General features: G+C 39.9%; 1 protein-coding gene across 3 annotated transcripts in view; it reads right to left on the reverse strand.

Annotated features, from left to right (window-relative positions):
* NEDD4L (NEDD4 like E3 ubiquitin protein ligase) overlaps positions 1–21,568 on the reverse strand; it is a 202,659-nt gene that overhangs the window by 113,581 nt on the left and 67,510 nt on the right. For all 3 annotated transcript variants that reach the window (XM_072858758.1, XM_072858755.1, XM_072858759.1), the window contains exon 3: positions 5,647–5,728. In XM_072858758.1, the coding sequence (XP_072714859.1) occupies positions 5,647–5,728 (82 nt within the window). The remainder of the gene's footprint in view (positions 1–5,646; positions 5,729–21,568) is intronic.

Genomic DNA, 21,568 nt, shown 5'->3' on the forward strand with positions numbered 1-21,568 from the left:
TGAGTCAGATGGTCCTAAAAGAGATGTTAAGTATAAGTAGGATTCTATGAGTAAAAGGCAAATCACTGAGAACCTATAGAAATAAAATCAGAAGACGTTTCATTCTCAAGATTCACTTAAACCCAGATGAAAAAAAAAGTGGTTTTTAAACACAAGGACAACTTTAGGGCTACAAAAATAAGGACAGTTTTATACTGTAAATTAAACAGAAAAAGAAAATAAGAACAAAAGGAAAGGGTATTTCCTTTGAATAGGTATGATACTCTCCCTAATCTCTGCCAAGCCTATGGAGGATTATAATTTTGTTTTAATAACCTGAATAAAATGTCCAGAATAAATGTCCAGAATAAAATGTCCAAAATATGCATATAGATTGCAATCTGAAGGGAGCTCAAGCATGAAATAACAAATTGATAAAAGAGACATCAGAACTACAAACATTAGTATTTTGGGCAATTCAAATTTGGAGAAGTTTAAAAACAAGTATAATATGTCCAATGGTTTTGTTTTCAGGCCAAATCATTCCCTCATTCTCTCACATAGCAGAGATTTACCAGAAGAGCTGACAGTAAAAATTGGCTCTATACCCAGCAATATTTTGTTATGGCAGAGAAGGAGAATCTTGGCTGTTTATCTGAACTCCTCGATATAGATACAATATATTTACCACGTCCATGACACAGTGGCTGACTACACTGCATTTCCCTACAAAATGGAAATACAGGAGTCGAATTGTAGCTCAACGTGCACTCATATGATAATGTCATGCTGACAACTGTACATCCTCCTTTCCCCTTTACATTGGGGCTGAATCTCAACCCAATGTATATATAACTAATTATCAATGAAATCAAATACTGAAGTTTGAAAACCTTCTTCTAGAAAATTTAGGGGAAAAAAGGAGGAGAAAAGGAAATACTAGTATAAAAAAGATCAAACTCTAAACCTATATGAACAGCTATGCAGGTGGTTAACAGTTGTACCCAGAAAAGTTTTACCTGTTTATCCTAAACAATCTTATGACAGAGCAGGAAAATATTTCATGAAAGAAAGGACCATTGTAAACAGTAGATGAAAAGAATAAAACGAGTGTAGGTGAAGGGTAGGGATAGGGGTTGGGGGCAGAGAGAAACTTTCAGCTTTTTCACCTTAAGGAGCACAAATGTATTCAGCAAAAAAAAAAAATTAAGTAATAAGAAAAAAATGTGACTTTTAAAATACTTGTATTCATCAAATGCGGCTGTTATGCGCAAGAGAGGTTCCATGTAATTTAACAAATGAAGCATGGTCTCGTACTAATTTGAGGACACTACTGTCTATCAATAATGCATTAATTTTGAATGCTGCTTACCCACAAATACAAACTTGAGGAACTATTTGATGTATTAGGCAGCACAAATTTTGGTAAAAGCCCGGGTAACTGGCAGAAATTTCTTCCACCTTTACAAGTCAAATAATTAGTAGGTCAAGTCAGAAAGTACAAACACTGGAATCCTTGCAAAGGAGAAAAACTGTTGTAAAGAAAGGCTCCAGAAATAAATGCATGAATAACTTCATAAAGGACATTAGCAGGGAAACAACAACAAAGAGACTCATCAGCAAAAAGAGCTACGTCCTAAAAAGGGCAAGTATTGTACAGATAAAAACTGCCAAGAGTCAAGCTGAGTTAGATCCGCCACAGGATATTAGAACAAACACAAAGAAGGTTTTTCAACCATATAAATAAAACAAGAACACGGAAAGAAATGACGCTGCTAAGCAATGAAGCTCAATGGGGAGAATAAGCATATTTAGGTATGGGAAATTATGTTTAGCATTACATATGGGAAAGGCAGAATAGCTAAGAGGGATCGGTACGAAGACAGAAGTTGTCATGACTGACGTAGAAGTGAAGTCTTCAGTGCACAGCGCAGTCAAATTGAGGAAACTGGATAACCTTCATCCAGACTTTTAAAAGAATTGACACATGAAACTGCAAGGCTAGTAGCTGGAATTTAAAAAAAAGATACTAAGCATCTTACAAGATCGTAGGATGGCAAACAGCAAATACAGCTTTTTCTACTGCAGAAAGAAGAACAGAGAATTTCTAGCAGGCCACTCAAAACACAGCTCCAAAAGAGAACACAAGGCATTAATCAAATTTTACAGCTGGAATAATTACATGTGTGGAGGGAGGTAAATCAAAACAAAAAGCCTCAGAAATTCAACACAGCTAGCTCATACCAGATGAATCCGAAATTTTTCCGATATTTTTTTTAGAGTAAGGAAACAATGTACATTTAATCCCTTTGGCTGTAAGCAAGCACTTCATAAGGCTCCAGCTCTACAGCTGGATATGTATCAGACAACTGCACAGGTAATGTAAAAGGAGAATAAAAAGGGGAAACTGCAGTCCCTTCTGCCTTCTTGAAGGCACTTCCTGCAAGACAGTGCACACAGAAAGTTACCCGTTACACTGAGAAAGGCAAAAATGAGTAGAAAAATAAAAAACTAGTGCAGGGTTAGACGCTGTCATATTAAAGGAAAAGTTACAGAGCTGAAGGAGATAATTGGCAGTGTCTTTCAGAATCACTCCCGAGATTGACTTTGCTCAATATTTTTTTGTTAATGATTTGAACTCAAAATCAAGATATACTAATGATGTTTGCTATTTATGAAATAAACAGAGATTGCAAATTGCATAGGAAGAACACTGCTTTGAAGGCAGAAGTCTTGAGATAAAATTTAACAATTCAAAGCAGAAATGACTAACTAGAACTTTCCAATAGATGAGTTAATATTACTATTATGGAAATGACAGAGAAAGTCCAGGCTTTAAGTGACAGTTACAAGAAACAGTGAAAAAAGGCAGATGCAATCCCAGGAACAGATCATAGAATCGTAGAATCGTTTAGGTTGGAAAAGACCTTTCAGATCATCAAGTCCAACCGTAAACCAAACACTGCCAAGTCCACCACTGAAGATGATGATCATCATCTCATCCTCAGTCCTCTGTCTACAGTTGGGTGCTTGTGCAACTGTCGTCCTTGTCCTCTTCCTTCCTAGGGCAGCACTAAAGCCATGAGTTTCTCTCTTCCTTGATACAATCAATACAACACTTCTGCTTCTTTACTACTTTTTTTTTAATTTATGGTGGTCTTCTCAGAAGCTTTCTTATTCTCCTTTCACATGGATCCAAAGCTGGAAAGTATTGCTTCAGATCAGCAGTAATGTTACAACCTTATTTCCAATCCAATGCTCTCATTTCAACCTCTCCTAACGTTTTGCACTACAGCCATTACATTTCAAATGTGGAGGAGCCAAATATGCCATGTCTTTAGTAATCATGCCTTTATACCAGCAACATCCTTTCAAATAAGGACAATGCTATTCTAATAAGATTCAAAAATTAATCTAAAAAATTAATTAATTAAAAAAATAAATCAGAAATTGAATAAAACTCTGGATGTGATCACCATCATTTCCTAAGAAGCAAGGGGAAAAAATAAAGTCCTATATCCATACCACACTTCCTATCTCCCTTCCCCCCAGTTCACGGGTTCGCTACAAAGGATTTCTCTCGAAAGCCAAAGGATCGTTGTACCTTCATGACCTGCCTCACAGCCTCTCGGCTGTCGTAATTGTCTTGAGTTTTAGTCACAACGTTACAGAACAGTTCAGGATTCCAGGGGTCCCTTCCAACATCTAGACCGTCTAGACTCATACCACCTCACATTGAAATTCTTCCATTACATTGAAGTGAAAGGTGAAAGACGAAAATCTCCCTCCCATCCTCAGGCATCTGCAGAAGCCACCATATTATTTTAAGACAATAAACAAGCATTACAAGAACTGGACTTGCCTAGACAGTTATTTTTCAGTAAGCCATTATTTTTCAGGACTCTTGAAGCATACATTTTGCAAGCAAGCCCATGAAAGCGAATGTCCTTTACAGACTGTTCGTAGGGTGCAACTGTTCAAATGTCTCCGACTTCCGCTGCGCTCTCTCCAGATGAAATGAGTTGCCCATTTAGTAGCTGGTAAAGTCTGAGCCCATATTGCTATTGATCCAAAGTTACTACAGTGGTCCAAATTATTTTTTAAATAAGAAAATAAACCTTCACCTACACTCATTTTATTCTTTTCATCTACCCTTTACAATGTAAGAAAGATTTATCAGTACACAGACACAGGTGTACTGATTTAATAGTTTCTCATGAATGTTGCCATTTCATAATAAGACAACCAAAATCAATCTCACACTTCAGCAAGAACACGTTAGTTGAAATTATACCAGAACTATAATAGCCAGGTATTTTATAGTAGCCTGGAAATGACCTATCGAGCCTACGCATTTTCCATTCATATGATTTCAAGGGCAGGATGTGATTCCATGCAACTACGTCCCAGGAAATGGCATGTCAAGCAGCACACTCTCTACAAAACCAAGATACGCGTATCGTAAGAAAACCTCCCACATACTTGTATGGAATTGGCGATAAATCTTGAACCTATTTAAGGAAACAAAAAATGCCACAGTCCATGTTGTTACTATAGCAACAAGCTGAATACTCCTTTTTGGAAAAGTTAACATTTTTCTCACAAATTTTAATGTCTAAAAACTTTACATAAAACTAAGCTAGATGGGCTATAAAGAACGTATTTAGGAGGAGTCAGTGAATGTAAAAATGCTATTATGAAACAGATACCAATGGTTAACCAGGAAATCTGGCAAAAATTACTTTTACTTTCCAACGTCAAACATGCCCTGGGTCCTGTGAAAAGTTCTGCTTCAATCTTCTATGCTTCCAAGATTTCACATTGGTTTTCTCATGACACCTAATGTTCTGATTTTAGAACAGCATCATTCTATTTTGTGTTTTCAAGAACCCAAATTTCCTCACTGTTCTGTTTTGCAATAACAATTTCAGTTGAATCATTGTTGATTCGGAATATCTTCATAAAAATGACAACTCATTGGTTTTCCTTTACTTTTCATACAGGTTATGACTTTTTTCCCTCTCTGCCATCACTACCACTAAATTAAAAAAAAAAATTAAAATTCTTAGGGACCTGATGATGACAAATATCCCTGGTGGAATTTTTGTGTGTGTGGACTGAAATTAAGAAACCAAATAAAATTAAATTATGGATTCTAATTAAAAATGAAAACATTTTCAGTGCATTTCCAGGCTTTTCTTACAGCATATCTTCTGTCATTCGGCTATTAGAAATTCCCATATTAGGAAAATATTTTGAAAATTGAAATTTTGAAAGGGAACATTAAAGAATGATCATTTTTGCTAAAAGGCAAATAAATGATAATTAAAACAGAGTTTCTTCATTCTTTATTTCAGCTATGTCTTTCATTAATATATGACTTTGATTAAAGAAACAGTGAATGATGTAATGAGATTCGATAAGCCAAAGTTTAGAGAATAATATGCAACATACTAGGATTTTTTTCTCTTCTGTTTTTCTGTCAACAGATCATGCACACTGAAGATGCATACACTTGTTTTCTTATTTTGGTTTGAAAAAAATACATTATTCAGTTGCTATACATGTGTGCAACAATTTAAATAAGTGTTGTATTCTCTTACAGAATTGTGTTCCAGTACTCTTAATATGTCCAAAACAATAGAATAAAAAAGAGTATATACATACCTTTTTAATAGTTTTTGTCTGCACAAGAGCAAGTTCTCTGTTCTCATCTGCTACATACAAGGAAAGTTTCACATACGGGTCACTGCAAAAGATGATGTCATATTTAATGGGAATGTAATTTTACAGCCAAATATAATTTCAGTACAAAAACGTCATTTAAATGAATAACAATAGCAGCTCTAAACACTTCTAGTGAAAGTGTTTTCAGTGAAACCTAGTACCTGTAACAAGCTACTGAAAGTGTTTGAATACCTGCAATTAAATACTGACCGTAGCATTAAAGATAATTTAACTTGCAGCTTTGTCCCATTTCTATGGACAAAAGCCACTTGCTTGCATACACTTCTGCTCAGGAGCATGCATGTGGCAGTCCATTTACAACAAGAGTCAAGAAAAAAGTTGAGCCGTGGGTTTTAGAAGAGACTCATTGGAACTAACTACTTGAGGTTGACAGGAAAGGGAACAGAAATTATCTTGAAGAAGTGGTTCCAATTTTATTGAACCATAAAACCGAGCTGCATGGTGTCAGCAGTGATACCAGCATGGCCCTTCTGTCCATCTGATACCCCTGCCCAGATCCTGAGCTCTCCTACCCACACCATGGGTCTCCTCCTCACCAGCTGGTCCACTGTGGTGCTCGCTGCAAACAGATGCTTGTATACTCGTCTCAGGCAACCCACACTTGTAGGTCCCCCCCCAAATGCTGTCACGGACCCTCTCCTCATCTGACACCCTTGCCTGGACCCAGGGCCTCCTACTCCCTGGCTAGTCCAGCTTGGGGTACGCTAGTGAATGCCACACGTACTCTCCCACGCACACGAGGTCCAGAGGAGATACAGACACTCACTCTGTCCCCAACAGCCGGCACCCAGACTGTGACCAGCAGCCCTGCTCCAGCCACTGGCACTGAGCCCCTCACCTGCATCCTGGATATTCTTAATGAAGAAGATGCTCCTGCCCTCTGCATACCCTTCCATACTGAATACATAACCTTCCATACTGAAGAGCACACTGAACCTGCTCCAGTTTTTCAGGCCCCTCTCATTACCAGGTCACTGAAGATCAAACACTATCATAAAGGTTTGCACAAATGCTTCAACCTCCCTTCAGATCCAATTTCCAAGGTCAATGAAGCAGAGTGAACATTGAATTTGCAGCTATGTGGCATTATAACTGTTACCTTGAGCTCTACAGAGTAGTAAGCAGAACCACCACTAGAGCTATTTTCCGTTAGAGTTTATCTGCACTTAGGGAAAGTCTTGCCCACCGTGCCAGAACCAGCCAGCATAGACAAATCTGGCCCCAGATCTCCCCCCCCAACCCCTCTTCCTCTTTTCAGAAGGAGAAGGAAGTAGAGATATTCCAGAGACTATACAGCGCTCTATGTCAGACACCTTTCAGATATAAAACGTGCCACTACAAGAGGTCACTGCTTTCACCCCAACTCCAGCTGCTTATCACTATTGCTGTGCTGCAGGTTTCTACCCTCCAAATCTGTGCTTTAATTCCTTTCAGCAGGGAGACAGTAGCTGTCAGTGAGGGGTGATGTGGAGGAAGGCTCTGTGACAGCAGTATGGGACGACAGTCCGCTAGATCCTTCCCAGTACCAGTAGAAGAATACTACATCTGTCAGGAGCTCTAAACGTTAAAGGACTCCACAAGATCTGAGGAAGGGAATCTTGCATGCTACAGCAACCTTAAGCATGCTAGTGTAGTTTCCACAGTACTCGCAAATAATACATTCAAATATAACCTTTCTTTTGCAGAATAAACTAGCATGGCCACAAAAATGATCTGAGAGCTGGAATACCTCTCCTGTGAGGACAGGCTGAGAGAGTTGGGGTTGTTCAGCCTGGAGAAGAGATGGCTCCAGGAAGACCTTCTTGCAGCCTTTCAGTATACAAAGGGGGCTTTCAAGCCAGCTGGAGAGAGACTTTTTACCAGGGCCTGTAGTGACAGGACAAGGGGCAACAACGGTTTTAAATCAAAAGAGGGTAGGTTTAGGCTGGACATAAGGAAGAAATGTTTTATGATGAGGGTGGTGAGACACAGGCACAGGTTGCCCAGAGCAGTTGTGGATGCCCCATCCCTGGAAGTGTTCAAGGCCAGGCTGGACGGGGCCCTGAGGAACCCAGTCTAGTGAAAGATGTCCCTGCCCATGGCAGGGGGGCTGGACTAGATGACCTTTAAAGGTCCCTTCCAGACTAAACCATTCTACAATTCTATGATTCTATGTTGAAAGGACCCAGCTGGGAGAAAAACACCCTGCAGAAACAGAATACCTTCATACAGGTATAATGTCAGAAAGCAGAACTGGAACAAGTGCCTCTGCTTGAAGAGAGGAAATGGGTGGAAGAGTAAAACCCAGACACTCAACCACTCCGATGCTTCCCTTTCAAGACTGCAGCACAGTCAACTGGATGCCAGTCTGGGGTTTCTTGAAGGAAGGATAAACAACAGACATTCAGATTACCAATCATTTCATTCAGAGATTCAGACACTCTCAAATATGTTTCTCAGATGCTTTTTAAATTTAAAAAACAATTTTGTGACAGTGTTGCTACAGAATAAGCAGCAGTTGAGTGTCATTATATTAGATGCTTAATTTACTTGGAAAATAAAATAGCACAGTAAGGTGAAAATAAAGTAAGAATAAACAAGACATCATGTTGGATTGTTTATTGTATCACTAGATGCACACAAATGCATCTACTTAAATGGCAATTAAATTCAGCATTAAGCACCAAGGTTTAAAAGAAAACAAAGCATCACTGTGATTAAAAAGAAATGCTGATACTACTTTGAATTGCTTAATGTACTGTGCTGCCTAATATTTACTGGCAAAATAGCCTATTACAAGAAGCAGTAAAAAAACAGATATTCATTGAAGCTTGCAGTTTGCAGTGTGGGGGCAGAATCAAACAGAGCCTTTCTGACATAAGCCAATGTGAAGAAAGAAGTTTGTATGGAAGAAGAAGGATTAAAAGGCAAAACTAAGGACCTTATAGGGCTGTGAAATGGAAGTCTTAACCCCAACACTGCAGAACATTAATAAACTAAGACTGACTGCTAACATTTGAACCCACAGAAGCACTTAGGCATGTTTGTGGGTCTCACATTAAAGCTTTTCTGCAGGTCTGGCCCTTAGTCTTAATTCAATGCTTAGACACTTAAGTCCACATCTAAGAATGTAGTTTTGCCTTCAGTTTTAGCTGGTCTAAGTCTGTTGCTGACGTTAGCCTATCCTCTCCTTCACCTTTGGCCACATAGTCCTGCATCACAGCTAGTCAATCACATCGAACAGGAGATGCGACTGAAAAAACCACTACAGAAATAACAGCAGTAATAATTACAAAGTAAGAGTTTTCAGATATAAAAGTTCCCAGAAGATAGGGAGGAAAAGAAACGCACAGCTGGGATAAGGGGAGGGGTAGGACCTCACTTTCAAAGGAAGCATGGACTCAGCTTAGCTTAAGCCAATTATAAAACCTCACTCAGTTACTTCTGGAATCGGAGCCTAGAGAGTATTATTTTGATAGCAATTTTACTGCACAGGACATTGACAGTCACATGTAAAACTGAAACAAAAAGACCATATGGGTATAGGTGGACCTACATCTACACATAATGCTACTAGCTATGCATACTTGAAAAATGCGGAGGTTCTTAAAGAAAAGATTCTCTAATGCTAAATAGGTGGGAATAACACCCTCCCAGTTTTGAGTTATCAATCCATACTTGGGCAATGCTGTTTTCACGAACCGTGAGAAATACTAGCATTTCTTAATCCTAAAATATCCTGGATGAATCTTCTATCTACAGAAAATGAAGAACTTTGAAGGTGGCAGCAGATTTTTTTTTAAGATATATTTTTAAAAAACCCCCAAGAAATAATTAAGTTTGTTACAAATTTCAGTAATAAAATTTTGCCTTTCCTGAACAGACTACTGACATCTCTTCCCACTCTAAAAGTGGGACAGACTGAGTCAGACTAAACTGTACCAGCAAAGTTCTCGCTCCTGAATGTGAGGCGGGAATTCATCCGAACGATTAGATATCTGAGACTGTTTACTCACATGCATTCATTTACTTAAAATGAACACGTAGCTGGACAGATACTATAAACCAACATAAGTCGACACTGCGCTGAATAGAGCTGTCTCATACCTCCCTCTACCCTGGCCACTTGTTCTGGCCTTTGTGCTGCCCCTTCTTCAACAGCAGAACACCTATGCCTGGCACAGGAGCAGATCAGAGGAAGGATTCGGGTTAAACGCAACAGGCAGTGGGGAACGAAGAGGTCACTTTCCAGCCCAGTCAGTACCCTGGCTCGCTTCAGCGTGCAAATGTGCTACCATTTGCTCTTCTGGGAAAGAGAGGATACACAGCAGAGGCAGGAAGGAGCATCAAGGGAGAGGGCAGAAATTTTTATTTCTTTATTTTTAAGTCATGATGTCATCTTAATGTTTTCTAAAGTCTACCATCTGACTTAATCTTTCAACAAATTAAACATTGCAAATGAATAGAAAACAGCACTTGTTAAGGACATCTTTAAGCCACGTGAAATGCACTGCCAGTTTGGTTTTTTGTTTTTGTTTTTAGCTTTTTGAATAGCAATGAGCATTTAAAAAGAAAAAAGAAAACTGTTAAATAGAACATAAGGAAACAAGTAAAGAGGAAAAGGAAGAAGACCTGAGATTTACCACTACAGTTTCTTATCCAGAAGCTGTGACGGATGTGATTTGATGACAGCTTATAGAAAAAGTTGTTTAAGACATGTTATCTGCTTTGCATACTGCTAAATTCAGCATTTCATTCACAACTCTGGAAGCTGCAGCTGCCTAAACAAATCTGACAGTTGGTTGGTTTTTTTCTGTGCTTTGAACTCATGATCTGCCCTAAAGAGCTGTAAAACTTCATGTGAAAGGTCTAGGAACTGAAGGATCAGAAAGCCAAACTCATTTAGCAACAGTGGCAGAGACAGCATCTCATTCAGAGATTGTAGCTTCCAGGACAACATTTCCTAAAAGAATTTAGTTATCTGGAGAATAATCACCACACACACAACTTCTGTTCACGCCATCAGAAAATAGAAGGACATGAGTATCAGATACCACAGAACAGAACACTGAATTTGTAACAGTTTGCTTCTTCACTTGGAATTAGCTGTAAATAATAAATATTGTTGAAGTCTATTAGGTTGCTTCTCTCACCGCATCGTTTTAACTAACCCAGCAAAAGTTTACAGGAAATCATCTAATTTTTCTTCATTAGGATGCAGTATCATGGCAATCACACTGAGTTATGGCAAGAGCTAAAATCAGACATACCCAGACTCATGATTTTGTAAGTATCTTCTGTGTCCACATAAAACACAGACTGAAACTTATTTTCAAGCACCATACACACTAGTTCTTTGTTTAAGACATTACAGAAGCCAAATGCTCAAGGAAGCATTTCAGTCAATCCTCTTGAGCTACATCTTTGTTCACAGAAAGCTGTGTTTTCACATTAGTCAATTCAAAAGAAGGTCTTAGTGACAACAAGACAGTTTGTTATAGCTTACAGGTTTCAGTCAATTCCACTGGGGACAGGGTTCCATCACATCTAATTTCAGTGAAGATAATGTCTGAATTAAATTGAAATATAGCAAGAGAAATCATTTCTAAATCAGCAGATCTTAAAAAAACTTTAAAAATGGGATGACTCAGGTGTCTTTCTGCTGCAGTATCTAGCCCTCCAGAGTTCAGGAAGACTTGCTAGTTTCAGCACAGTGCTGAACTGAGTAATTTCCAAACATTTGAACAGGGCTGTGACTCAGCTAATACACCCACCGAAAAAGAAAATGCCAAGAAGAAGAAAGCAGATGCTCCAAGGTGCCTGCAAAAACCGGCTCTGCCCAGCAGGGCCGATGCTGAATTCACCGGATCCAGAGCTGGCACTTCAGCCAGGTGCCCGTGTCCTCCGATCTCCATAGCATCGCAGCACCTGTGCTACTCAGGCAACAGGGAAACTCAGACATTGCCGGACTTCCTTCCCCACAGTGCCAGATAATAGAAGTAATCTCCAGAGAGCAAGCCTCTCCATTATTTCTCATTATTATCCTGGACAAACTTGGTAAATGGCATCAAGGTAATGTAAATATTTACTGCAACTTTTCTCTAACCAGGTCTCTTTTCCAAATACTGCTAAAATTACATGTTACATTTCCACAAGGATTTTGCTTCCCTCCCATAAAGCACCTGATTGATTCTTACAAGAAGACTGCCAAACAAAACTTCCAAAAACTACAAAATTGTGCTTGAACAACAACACACCTCATAGCCAGAATATGTCAATGTTAAAGAGCATACTCTTTCTGACAAGATGGAGCCATTAAAGAACTGCCGCTGCAGAGGCATTAATGGACAATAAATAAGTAATCACTTCTTTTATGCTAGGAACATACTCTGACACTTTGAACTTAAGACTTCATAAGCTCAAAGACCTTTTCATGAGAAGTGTTGTTAAAGAAAAGGCCAAGTTTACAATAATTAAGGTTGGGGTTTGTTTGTTTGGTTTTTACAGTTTCTTTGTGATATTCCTCTTATACCCTGGTGCCATGCCATCTTTAAACTTCTATTGTTGATCATGAGTGAAGGCTCATCCTCTTGAACTCTAGCATTACCTGCAAAACTTCAGCAATTCAAAACTTGTTTCTGGGCAGAGACACAGGAGACCAAGGATAGTGAAACATCTCCATAATGAAAACACAAGTGAGACTAGGAGCCTTCTACCAAACTAAGTTCACTGCACGTTCAAAGGCCCGTAACTGGAAACGCCGTGCCCCTATTTTAGAAAGGTAACTGCCATTGAAATCCAAGCAAAACGCTCAACTGCTCTAGTCATGAAAACACAGTAATACGGATCCCTCACTAGAACACCTGCTCTCAGATGTTGATTTAGCTAAAAACCACAAAACTCAACCAAACACAAACCAAAAGCAACCAAACACAAACCACCATGTCTAACCAGACCAGTTCTTTCTAGTCTCCCAGAAAGAACAACAGAAGCCCAAGAAATGAAGGCAAAAGATTCAGAATGACCCCGAAATATATACAGTCAGCCTGCCTGTGCTTCTCGTAGAGAGATTGTACAGTGGAAACCATCTACCCAATCCTAATCTCAGGCGTTTTACCTAAAGGGCATATTAAAGGCAACGAGCAATGGCTCTCCCTATCTGGAAAGTGCCTGTTACCAGGCTATTCACCAATCAGAACTGATCTGCCAAGCAAAATTCAGTATATGTTACCATACTCTGTCCCTCACATGGTTTTACCGCAGGACTCTTAACACCTATATACAATTGATCAGGTTTACAGAAGGACTTGTAACTGACCTGTAGCAGCTGTAACCTTCCTATCCACTAGACGCTACAAGGAGCACTGGCACGCTGCCCACCAGTGAGAGCACAGCTGAGCCAGGGAAGGACTAGATGCAGGTCCAGTCAATACGAAGAGCCGCGAAGGCACAACCATGACGTGTGACAGCACACATCGCATAGAAGGAAGTGGGCACGTGATTCACTAAAGAGATTTTAGTGGGTAGAAAATACTGTTAGTAATCTCAGGGAAGGTGGAAAGGGGAAGAATGGTAGATGCACCTGATACCCTAGAGCACCATAAAAGAATATGCTTATTATTGAAACCTTGTTTACCGAAAACTGAAAATGAATATACAGATTCAACCAAACCAAATTCAAACCAAAACCCAAGAGGGTATACACCTCTTTTTCCCCCCCCAACGAAGAAGTCTGCTTTGCTTTACCATTTCAGCTTATCCATTCAATTCTGCATGGCAGATATCATGGATATACCTGGATGGTGCATCTATTTGAGACATGAACATCCATGAACACTCCTCTCTATTCCCCTCCCTCCCCAAATTATGGGATCCTCCAAACCCATGATCACGGAACAAAGTGGCACTCGGGGTACTATTCAACCAAATCCTGGTAATGCTGGGGAGGAAGATGACTATGAGCTAGATTAAATAATAACCAGTGGATTATGAAAAGACTTCTGAATAAAAGAGAAGTCAACTTGAAAACAAGTGTAATGGAAGCACAATATTTTTTACTTTGTAAACAGTGCAGACAGAAAAAAGCAGCAGCCAAACCCTGGTTTGACACTGCCAGAAGCTGCCCCACTGGCATCACCACCTCTGGCTGGGCAGGGCATCCTCCCCGTGGGACACCACGGGTGCCAGACAGGAGACTGACCGTCCCAGCTCTGTGCGTGTGTGCGCACACGCCTTAGCAGATCGTAGGGGATGGCCTGGGTGCACGTGAAGCTACAGAAGCTAGATCTCCAACGAGAGGTGGTTTAGATCCCCAAATTCACATGCTCCAAAGGGCCAAGGGCTGCTTCTAATCCACGCTGCCAGCGACAGGGGCTGCATGGGTGCATGAGAGAGACTGAGCAAGAGATTAGAATTTTGGGGGACTGCATGTGGACAGTTAAGGTGATCGTTCACACTTTGTAAGTATCTAGTATCACTGCAACCTGCTGTGACCACGCAGATGACCCTGCTTTGAGAACAAGGTTGGACTAGAGAGCTCCTAAGGTCCCTTCCAGACTGAATTTTCGGACGGCCCTATGATTATACTCAAGTAAAAACATGAGCACTCATCGATCCCAGAGTCAGTTTTTAAAAGCACACATCCAAACAACTTCATACGTGGTCCCCACCATCACTACCACCATTGTTTAAAGATCTCTGTACCCAGTGCATTCCAACAGAATTTGAAATTAACAACTTTCTTGTTCCAAATGTAAAGTTCCAAATCACATTGTACACAGCTCATTAATTTAGATTATGTTCTATACAGAATAGTTAAAACACCTAAGAAAATAAATATCTGTAAGTGTAAGTGTGGTCAAGGAATTGGCTAAGTTTCTTTAAAAATTAATAAATCAGACAAAAACATATCATTGAATAGTCTGAGTAATCCTACTGCAACTTATTCCTTAATCCAGCACATTGACTTTTTTTTTCTTTTTCTTTCCCCACCCTTCTTCCAGTTGTGATGCCACTCCTCAGTTTCCAAAGACTTTTGATGACATTTGGCTCCTCTGCACTGTATGTTTCAGCAAGCCAACCATGCAACATTGTGATCATTCTTCAACAAATTTCTCAAGTAACATGACAGAGTTTCCAACAGTCATAATTAGGCAATTCTTTACATTGCAGTTACATAAACTCTCAGTGACTAGAATATATCTGACTAATATTAAACTTCTTCTGTTTGGAAGTCTATAAATAAAACACACAGTGAAGCTTTTAAGAAACTTGTTACTTAGAATCAGGCTCAGATTGCAACAACTAAATAAACCATCTAATTTTTAAGTCCCAGTAATTCAGCAGCTCCAGACGAAATACACAGGTTTGTACGTCCACGGAAAGAAAAGCCTTACTTATCTGAAACAACTGCAGAATTAGAGCTCTGTTAGCAGAGCAAGGACATTAAGGCAGCCTTATAGGATTCAACATTAACCTTCCCAAAAGGGTTGCAGAAAATGAGAGAAGACTATCAAAAGTAACTTGTATTATAATCTGCCTTTTCATCCTGACTCACCCAATTCCGTTTTTAAAAATTAACTTCAGGTGAAAAATGCACAGTAATTTAAACATGTAGCAAACAATACTTTTCTACTCTTGTGGGAAAAATACTCAACAATGTACCCTCTTAAGTTTCTAAATAATTCTACATTTGTTGTATAACAAAATCATTACTAGCATGCACTTACTGTGTTCAGTTAAAATGGGAAAGGATGAAAGTATTCATTCCACTACCTTTACCTGTTCCACATGTTTTGATGCGTAAAAATCTTAAATCTAGTCCTCGCCAATAACTTATAATTTGAAAGTCTCTTCCTGGCATTCGAATATGTTCAACCAGAAAAAGTCAGAACTGACTCAAATTCTTAATGAACGTTCAAGTAAGCCTTCCTTTTAAGAAAACAAATGCACACACTAAAAAAAACCCCACAAAACACCCACCACGAGCTTTTGTTGCATAATGAATCCTTAGTACAATAAAACCCCAGATTTTCTAAGATAATCTTTTCTAAGATTATCTATATTTACGAAGCAGGTGCTTCTGCTCCTCATTAAGGAAACAACGACCAGAATTAGCAGAGCATTCACCACACAGCAGTGCACACCATCACACCACGTGCACTCAGTGCACGCTGGCACTCCAGGACAGACCTTGCGCTCCCACCACGGTCGGGTACATTGTGTGAGTACACAGGCGCAGTCACCCAGCTGCTTTGGGAGCCCACATGCACCACAGCCCCCAACTCCAGGCTTGGGCTGTTGAGATCTTCTGCAGGGAATTAAGGTAGGGTGACTGAAACACATAACTCCTCCAAAAGCATGGCTTGCTCCTGCAGCAGTGCTGGCTGAGCTGCTCCCACCTCAGCTCCCAAACAGTTGAAGTTTACTTCTTAAGGTGAACCAGCAGTTTGGTTCACCCAATACACCTGGTTGCAAAACACAGCAGTACAGCCGGTGCACCGCAAGCTGTTCAGCTGTCACCAACACGGGAACAACTGCTGCAAGGCAGATAGGACAAAGAGCTGAGGCTAGCAACCCCTTCAACCAAATCAGCACAAACTGCATGCCAACAGCCTCAGAGAAAGCCTGTCTCACCTCCTTGCTGCAGCCAACACGTCAACTGCCAGAGCTTCCAGTGCCCCAACACTACAACCACAGCTTCTGGATCAGCTCCTCTCTCCATTACAGCTGACACTTAACCCACGGCCACCTTACACCGTTACAGCTGACACTTAACCCACAGCCACCTTACAGCACCCAATGCCTAACAAAAACAGGGATATGGAAAAAACCCACACTGACCATATCAGTAATAGCCCAGTTACGAGGGTGCCGAGACAGGATTCTGTAACTCACACTTCAAGTCTGCGTTACCTCAGAGTTCTTGCATGACTGCTGGTAAACCTCTTCTCTCTGTGCCTCTCAGTGTTGGCAGCACTTGGTCAAAGACACGCATGCAACTAGACGGAATTCAACAGGGTGTCAAGCAAAACCAAACCAACTGTTACTACGAGTAAAATGCACAGCCTCTTGTTTCTAATCTCTACAGCTGCCAAGTATACTAGACATCATGCAGTACCAATAGGTTTCCTCAAATACCATCAATACATACAGCTACACCAGGTCTTAATAAGTTAAAATAATGTGTACCTAACATTGAGATATAGGTTAATACCTGCAGAACGATGCTGGTCTCTCAACTTCTGATTACTAAGAAATCTCATCCCGTACATGTCTGTCATCTGCTCTGTTAAGTAACACAACAGAAGTTCCTGAGATCAATGCATCTACTAGGAATAACTAAGCAAGCTACAAAGTAAAAGACGACAGACTAGCTGAGGCTTCTTGGAGAGAAGACATAGTAAAAGCACTGAGCAAACTGCTGAAGAAATAAAAGAATGGTAAAAGAATGAAAGACGCTGATCCCCAATTAAGACTATAAGTACAGTAGCAAAACAAAATATATAAAAGGTATCCCAGAGGACACTAAACGTCAGAGTAGTAGAAGAAGCACTGAAGGAACTTTACAATGGCTAATTGCACCCTGAAGTCCCATTTAAAAGCAAGTATTCTAGATGAACGTAGCAAGGTAAAACTGGTACTGACGTGGAAGATTTCTTAGACAACAACATGAAGATCAGTAAAATTGAAGAAAATTTGCAGAAGAATAAAATATAGCATATGATCTGTTCAGAAATCACTGGAAAAATTAACAGCAAATTGGAATGAAACACACACGAAGGCAAGGGGAAATACCAGATTCCTGTCTAACGGCAGTATTTATAGAAGTGTTAAAGAAAGGAAATCCTGATGGTCCAGATCACAGAAGACACAGTAATAAATGAGACACCTGCGGAGAGTACTCAGAAAAAACAACAAACCAGCTAGGTTAGAGGGAACTTTTGAGCACAGAAAGCAGACTCAGATCAGTTTGAAGTTGTGCTTGACAGATATTTTTACCCCAAAATTGATGGATTAAAAGGAGGGGAGGCAGGGGATTGAAATGAAGTATTTTTTTCTTGACTTTTATAAGGCAGACAGGTTAATTCTTGAAGAAAGCATTATAAAACCCCCCATATGGCACTCCTGGTAACCACGATTACAAGTGATATATGAATACTTCCATTGTGCTCTAAAAATAAGTTGAAAATAAAGCAACTCAATCCACAGTTCCTTGTGAGCGTCAGTCTCCGACTTGAATCACTGCTGATTTGCATCAGGTTTTAAAACTGAATGCTAGATATGACGCTAGATATGACGCTAGATGAGCAGAATTAATCCCTTTAGTTCATGTAGATGACATCCTATATCTGATGTATGTTTGAACTAACAGTTTTGCAATTTGCTTGGAAAACTCACTGTGGAGGTAGCTTTGAGAAAAAGTACTGGTTTTGTCTTGGGAAGAGGGTAAAAGATTAAATTAAGACATGTAGCAAAATAATAAAGTAGAAAATACCAGTAGGAAACTTAATATGTATGAATTCTTACACCAGTACCAGTGTTAAAATGCAATCTTAATGAAACCTGCAACATGACAAATTGACAAAATCATGGACTTCTAGAAAGCTGTTAATGTAGTTAATATCCAAGTGAAAATTTACACAGGTGTTCCAGTAGAATTACTGTTATACCAGAAAGTGGCTATAGAAAATGAAATGTAAGTCTGGAGCCTGGGGACAGTACAGACAGCAGTTCTTTATAGCCAGCCCTGTACCCGATTTTATACTGGCCAGCTTTCAAAGAGAAGGATTACACCACCAGGGACACCAACAGAGAGAGGTGACAGATTGACAGAGAAAGCCACACAATGCAAGCAAGGTCACTGTGACCAAGGGCCTGTCCACCGAAGAGATGACCCAACTGTAGCAGTAGGACATAATAAACCTACATTTAGGGGAACAAAGAGTAATTTTATAATACCCTCTTCATCTGTGGAGGTATTTCTTGATGAAAGAGAAGCTATTTTTGTAATGAAGATTTAGTGGGGAGGGAGGTGAGGTATGTAAAAGTTTCTTTTACCCACTACAGGGCTGCTTCTTTCCAGACAGTTCTGCAGAAATTACACCAAAAAAAATCCAACCTCAGGTGCATTCGTAACAAAATGCACCAACATAATAAAATGGGGGGAAAAACCCCCTCCAGGTGCAGTGAAGGAGATAGGCACGGCTATGCTCACAGTCTGAAAGGTTACAGTTTTCAATGCTTTAAATTTCTTATACTTGACAAGGTCATCAGACACTATTATCAGAAGTCAGGGGATATATTCAGTGTGTATCATTAGGCATTCAAAGGACTAAGCAGGGTTTTAAAGTCAGGTTTTTGTAAAGAGAAATGAGCCCAGTCATTATCATACTAGTGACTGGAGATGAATGGGAGTTCATGTCTTGAACACCTATCTATGATATTCCTTTTAAAAATTGATATAGTTATTCCTATGATATAGTTATTCCTAACAATAAAGATTGTTTTTAATCATTTTGGGATTTTGTAATCTCATCTATCCTGACATGATCTGCCTAAATCTAAAGAGAATGTCAATGCCTGCTCAGATTCGCAGAACTTTAAAGCTGATAACTGTTCTTTGGAGAATAAACTGGAATCCTAAGAAAATTATGTTAATAAGAAGAGTTATGTTCACCATAATCACAAATTAGTGCAAAGAGAGTCTGGCAGAGCAACAGCCGTTAAAAAAAATCTGAGGTCTTAAGAAATCCTTTTCCTGACCTCCTGAAATCCCTCAGACATTCAGAATTATCCATTTGCCATGGTTTTGCCAACTCTCAGTATCTGGTATTTTCTTAAAGTTCAAGCAATGGTAGATATACAATGATCATCTTTCATTTGAACCTCAGCTTGAAAAGGCAAGCTTCCAGTTCTTCTTGTGGAGGACAGCAGAAAGCACTAATGACTTCAAAACTCTGAAAATTTGAAAAAAAACCAAGACAAACCAAACCCCACCAAACAGATCAGCATCCTTTAAAAACTATGTTATTTCAGAGTACTGTGAAACTGGGGGCCATGAATAGTTTCCTATTTGTTCACCTGAGTCTGGAATTGCATTTGCTATATATTCTTGAAACAGCATTGAAAGCAAGTCTCAAAACATCTTTTGCCAGTGACCCAATGTATTATTTATTTATTTTAAGCCACAAAAGAAGGGGGTGGAGAGCACAGGCGTATGTGAAAGAACAATGAAACTACTAAAGCCCTACACTTCTCTATTTTTATTTTAAAAGCTGAAACCGCCTCCCCAAGTATAAAAATTTAGCATCACTTGTTACACAAGCGTGTGCATGCCAAGCTTGTCACATGAAGGCAAACTTCAGATTTCAAAATAGCCTTATTGTTTCAAAGGAAACTAGCCTTGCACGAGATGATAATTTTGCTTCTGTAAGAAATGCAGGCACACTCCCTTTGTGTTATCCCTTTCCCACCTCTGTTCCACATACATAAAGTACCTCATCAACAACTCTGCCTAGAGGAATACTAACACCCTCAAACATGAAGGCAGAGAAGGCTTTTTCTTGAAGTGACATCCAAATCCAATTCTCTCCATGCTCTTGAGGGGACCTCTGTCTGGCTATTGGTCAATTTTCATCCAACACCTTTTCCCACTCACTCACCCCATCAAACCTACCTGCACTCTCTTTAGTGTCCAGTGATGGGGGGAGATAACAAAATCCTTCTTGAGCCCCTTAAGGCACATGCCTCCCTCCATTCCTGAATAATATTAAGTTGAATGTTTTAATGTTCCCCAAAATGACTAACTTCAGATTTATGTCACGTACGTTTGTAGACCTCAGGTCATCTTCTTCGCATGGAACTGGGAACACTGAGGACTTTGGGTTTCTCTAGTTTGGAGAAAAGAAGGCTGAGGGGCAACCTCATTGCTCTCTGCAGCTTCCTGAGGAGGGGATGTGGAGAGGGAGGGGCTGAGCTCTTCTCCCTGGCATCCAGGGACAGGACACGTGGGAATGGTTCAAAGCTGTGCCAGGGGAGGTTTAGACTGGATGTTAGGAGGCATTTCTTTACAGAAAGGGTGGTCAAACACTGGAACAGGCTTCCTGGAGAGGTGGTCCATGCCCTGTGCCTGTCAGTGTTTAAGAGGTATTTGGACAATGCCCTTAATAATATGCTTTAATTTGTGGTCACCCTGAAGTGGTCAGGCAGTTGGACTAATGATCATTGCAGGTCCCTTCCAACTGAAATATTCTATTCTATTCCATAGCTGTGACTCCTTCATGTCCAGTTCTAACAATCTATATGCAGAAGACCAATCTGTTTCTGCTGTTTAGTTTCAAACTCTGAGACTTGTCAAAAGACTCATTCACATCACTTTGCAGAAAGAAGGAAGCAAGCATCATCCCACCTGCCTGCAGCCCTAAGCCAGCCTCTCTCAGCTGTTGCAGAGAGCAGTCACTGCAACCCTGGCTTTCACAAGTCACGCTTAACCATAAGTGAGGCAGACACCAGGAATTCCAGTATTTTAACTCAACGTTTATGAAATTTTAAGGAAGAAGAATAAGCAGAATGCGTTTGAAATTGCTACTGTCTTACACTATTGCACTGAAATCCGAGGAAGCTCTGCATAGTTTGCCAGTGCTTATCCCCTCCTTAACTGGAACAGAAGCACACCAGCCTGCCACTTTCCAGGCATGACAGATTAAATACAAGAGAAGTAAAATGTACAGGTACAGGGAAAGGGACACCAGCACAATTAAACCTGCCAGAACCCATCTGGCAGATTTACTTTTTTTTAATAACATATTTATGTTACCTCAGTCTCAAAGCAGGTAATATTTATTCTCACCAGGATATTGTA

The sequence above is a fragment of the Ciconia boyciana genome, chromosome 4 (genome assembly GCF_034638445.1).
Source record: "Ciconia boyciana chromosome 4, ASM3463844v1, whole genome shotgun sequence".
In the NCBI taxonomy this organism is placed as follows: Eukaryota; Metazoa; Chordata; class Aves; order Ciconiiformes; family Ciconiidae; genus Ciconia; species Ciconia boyciana.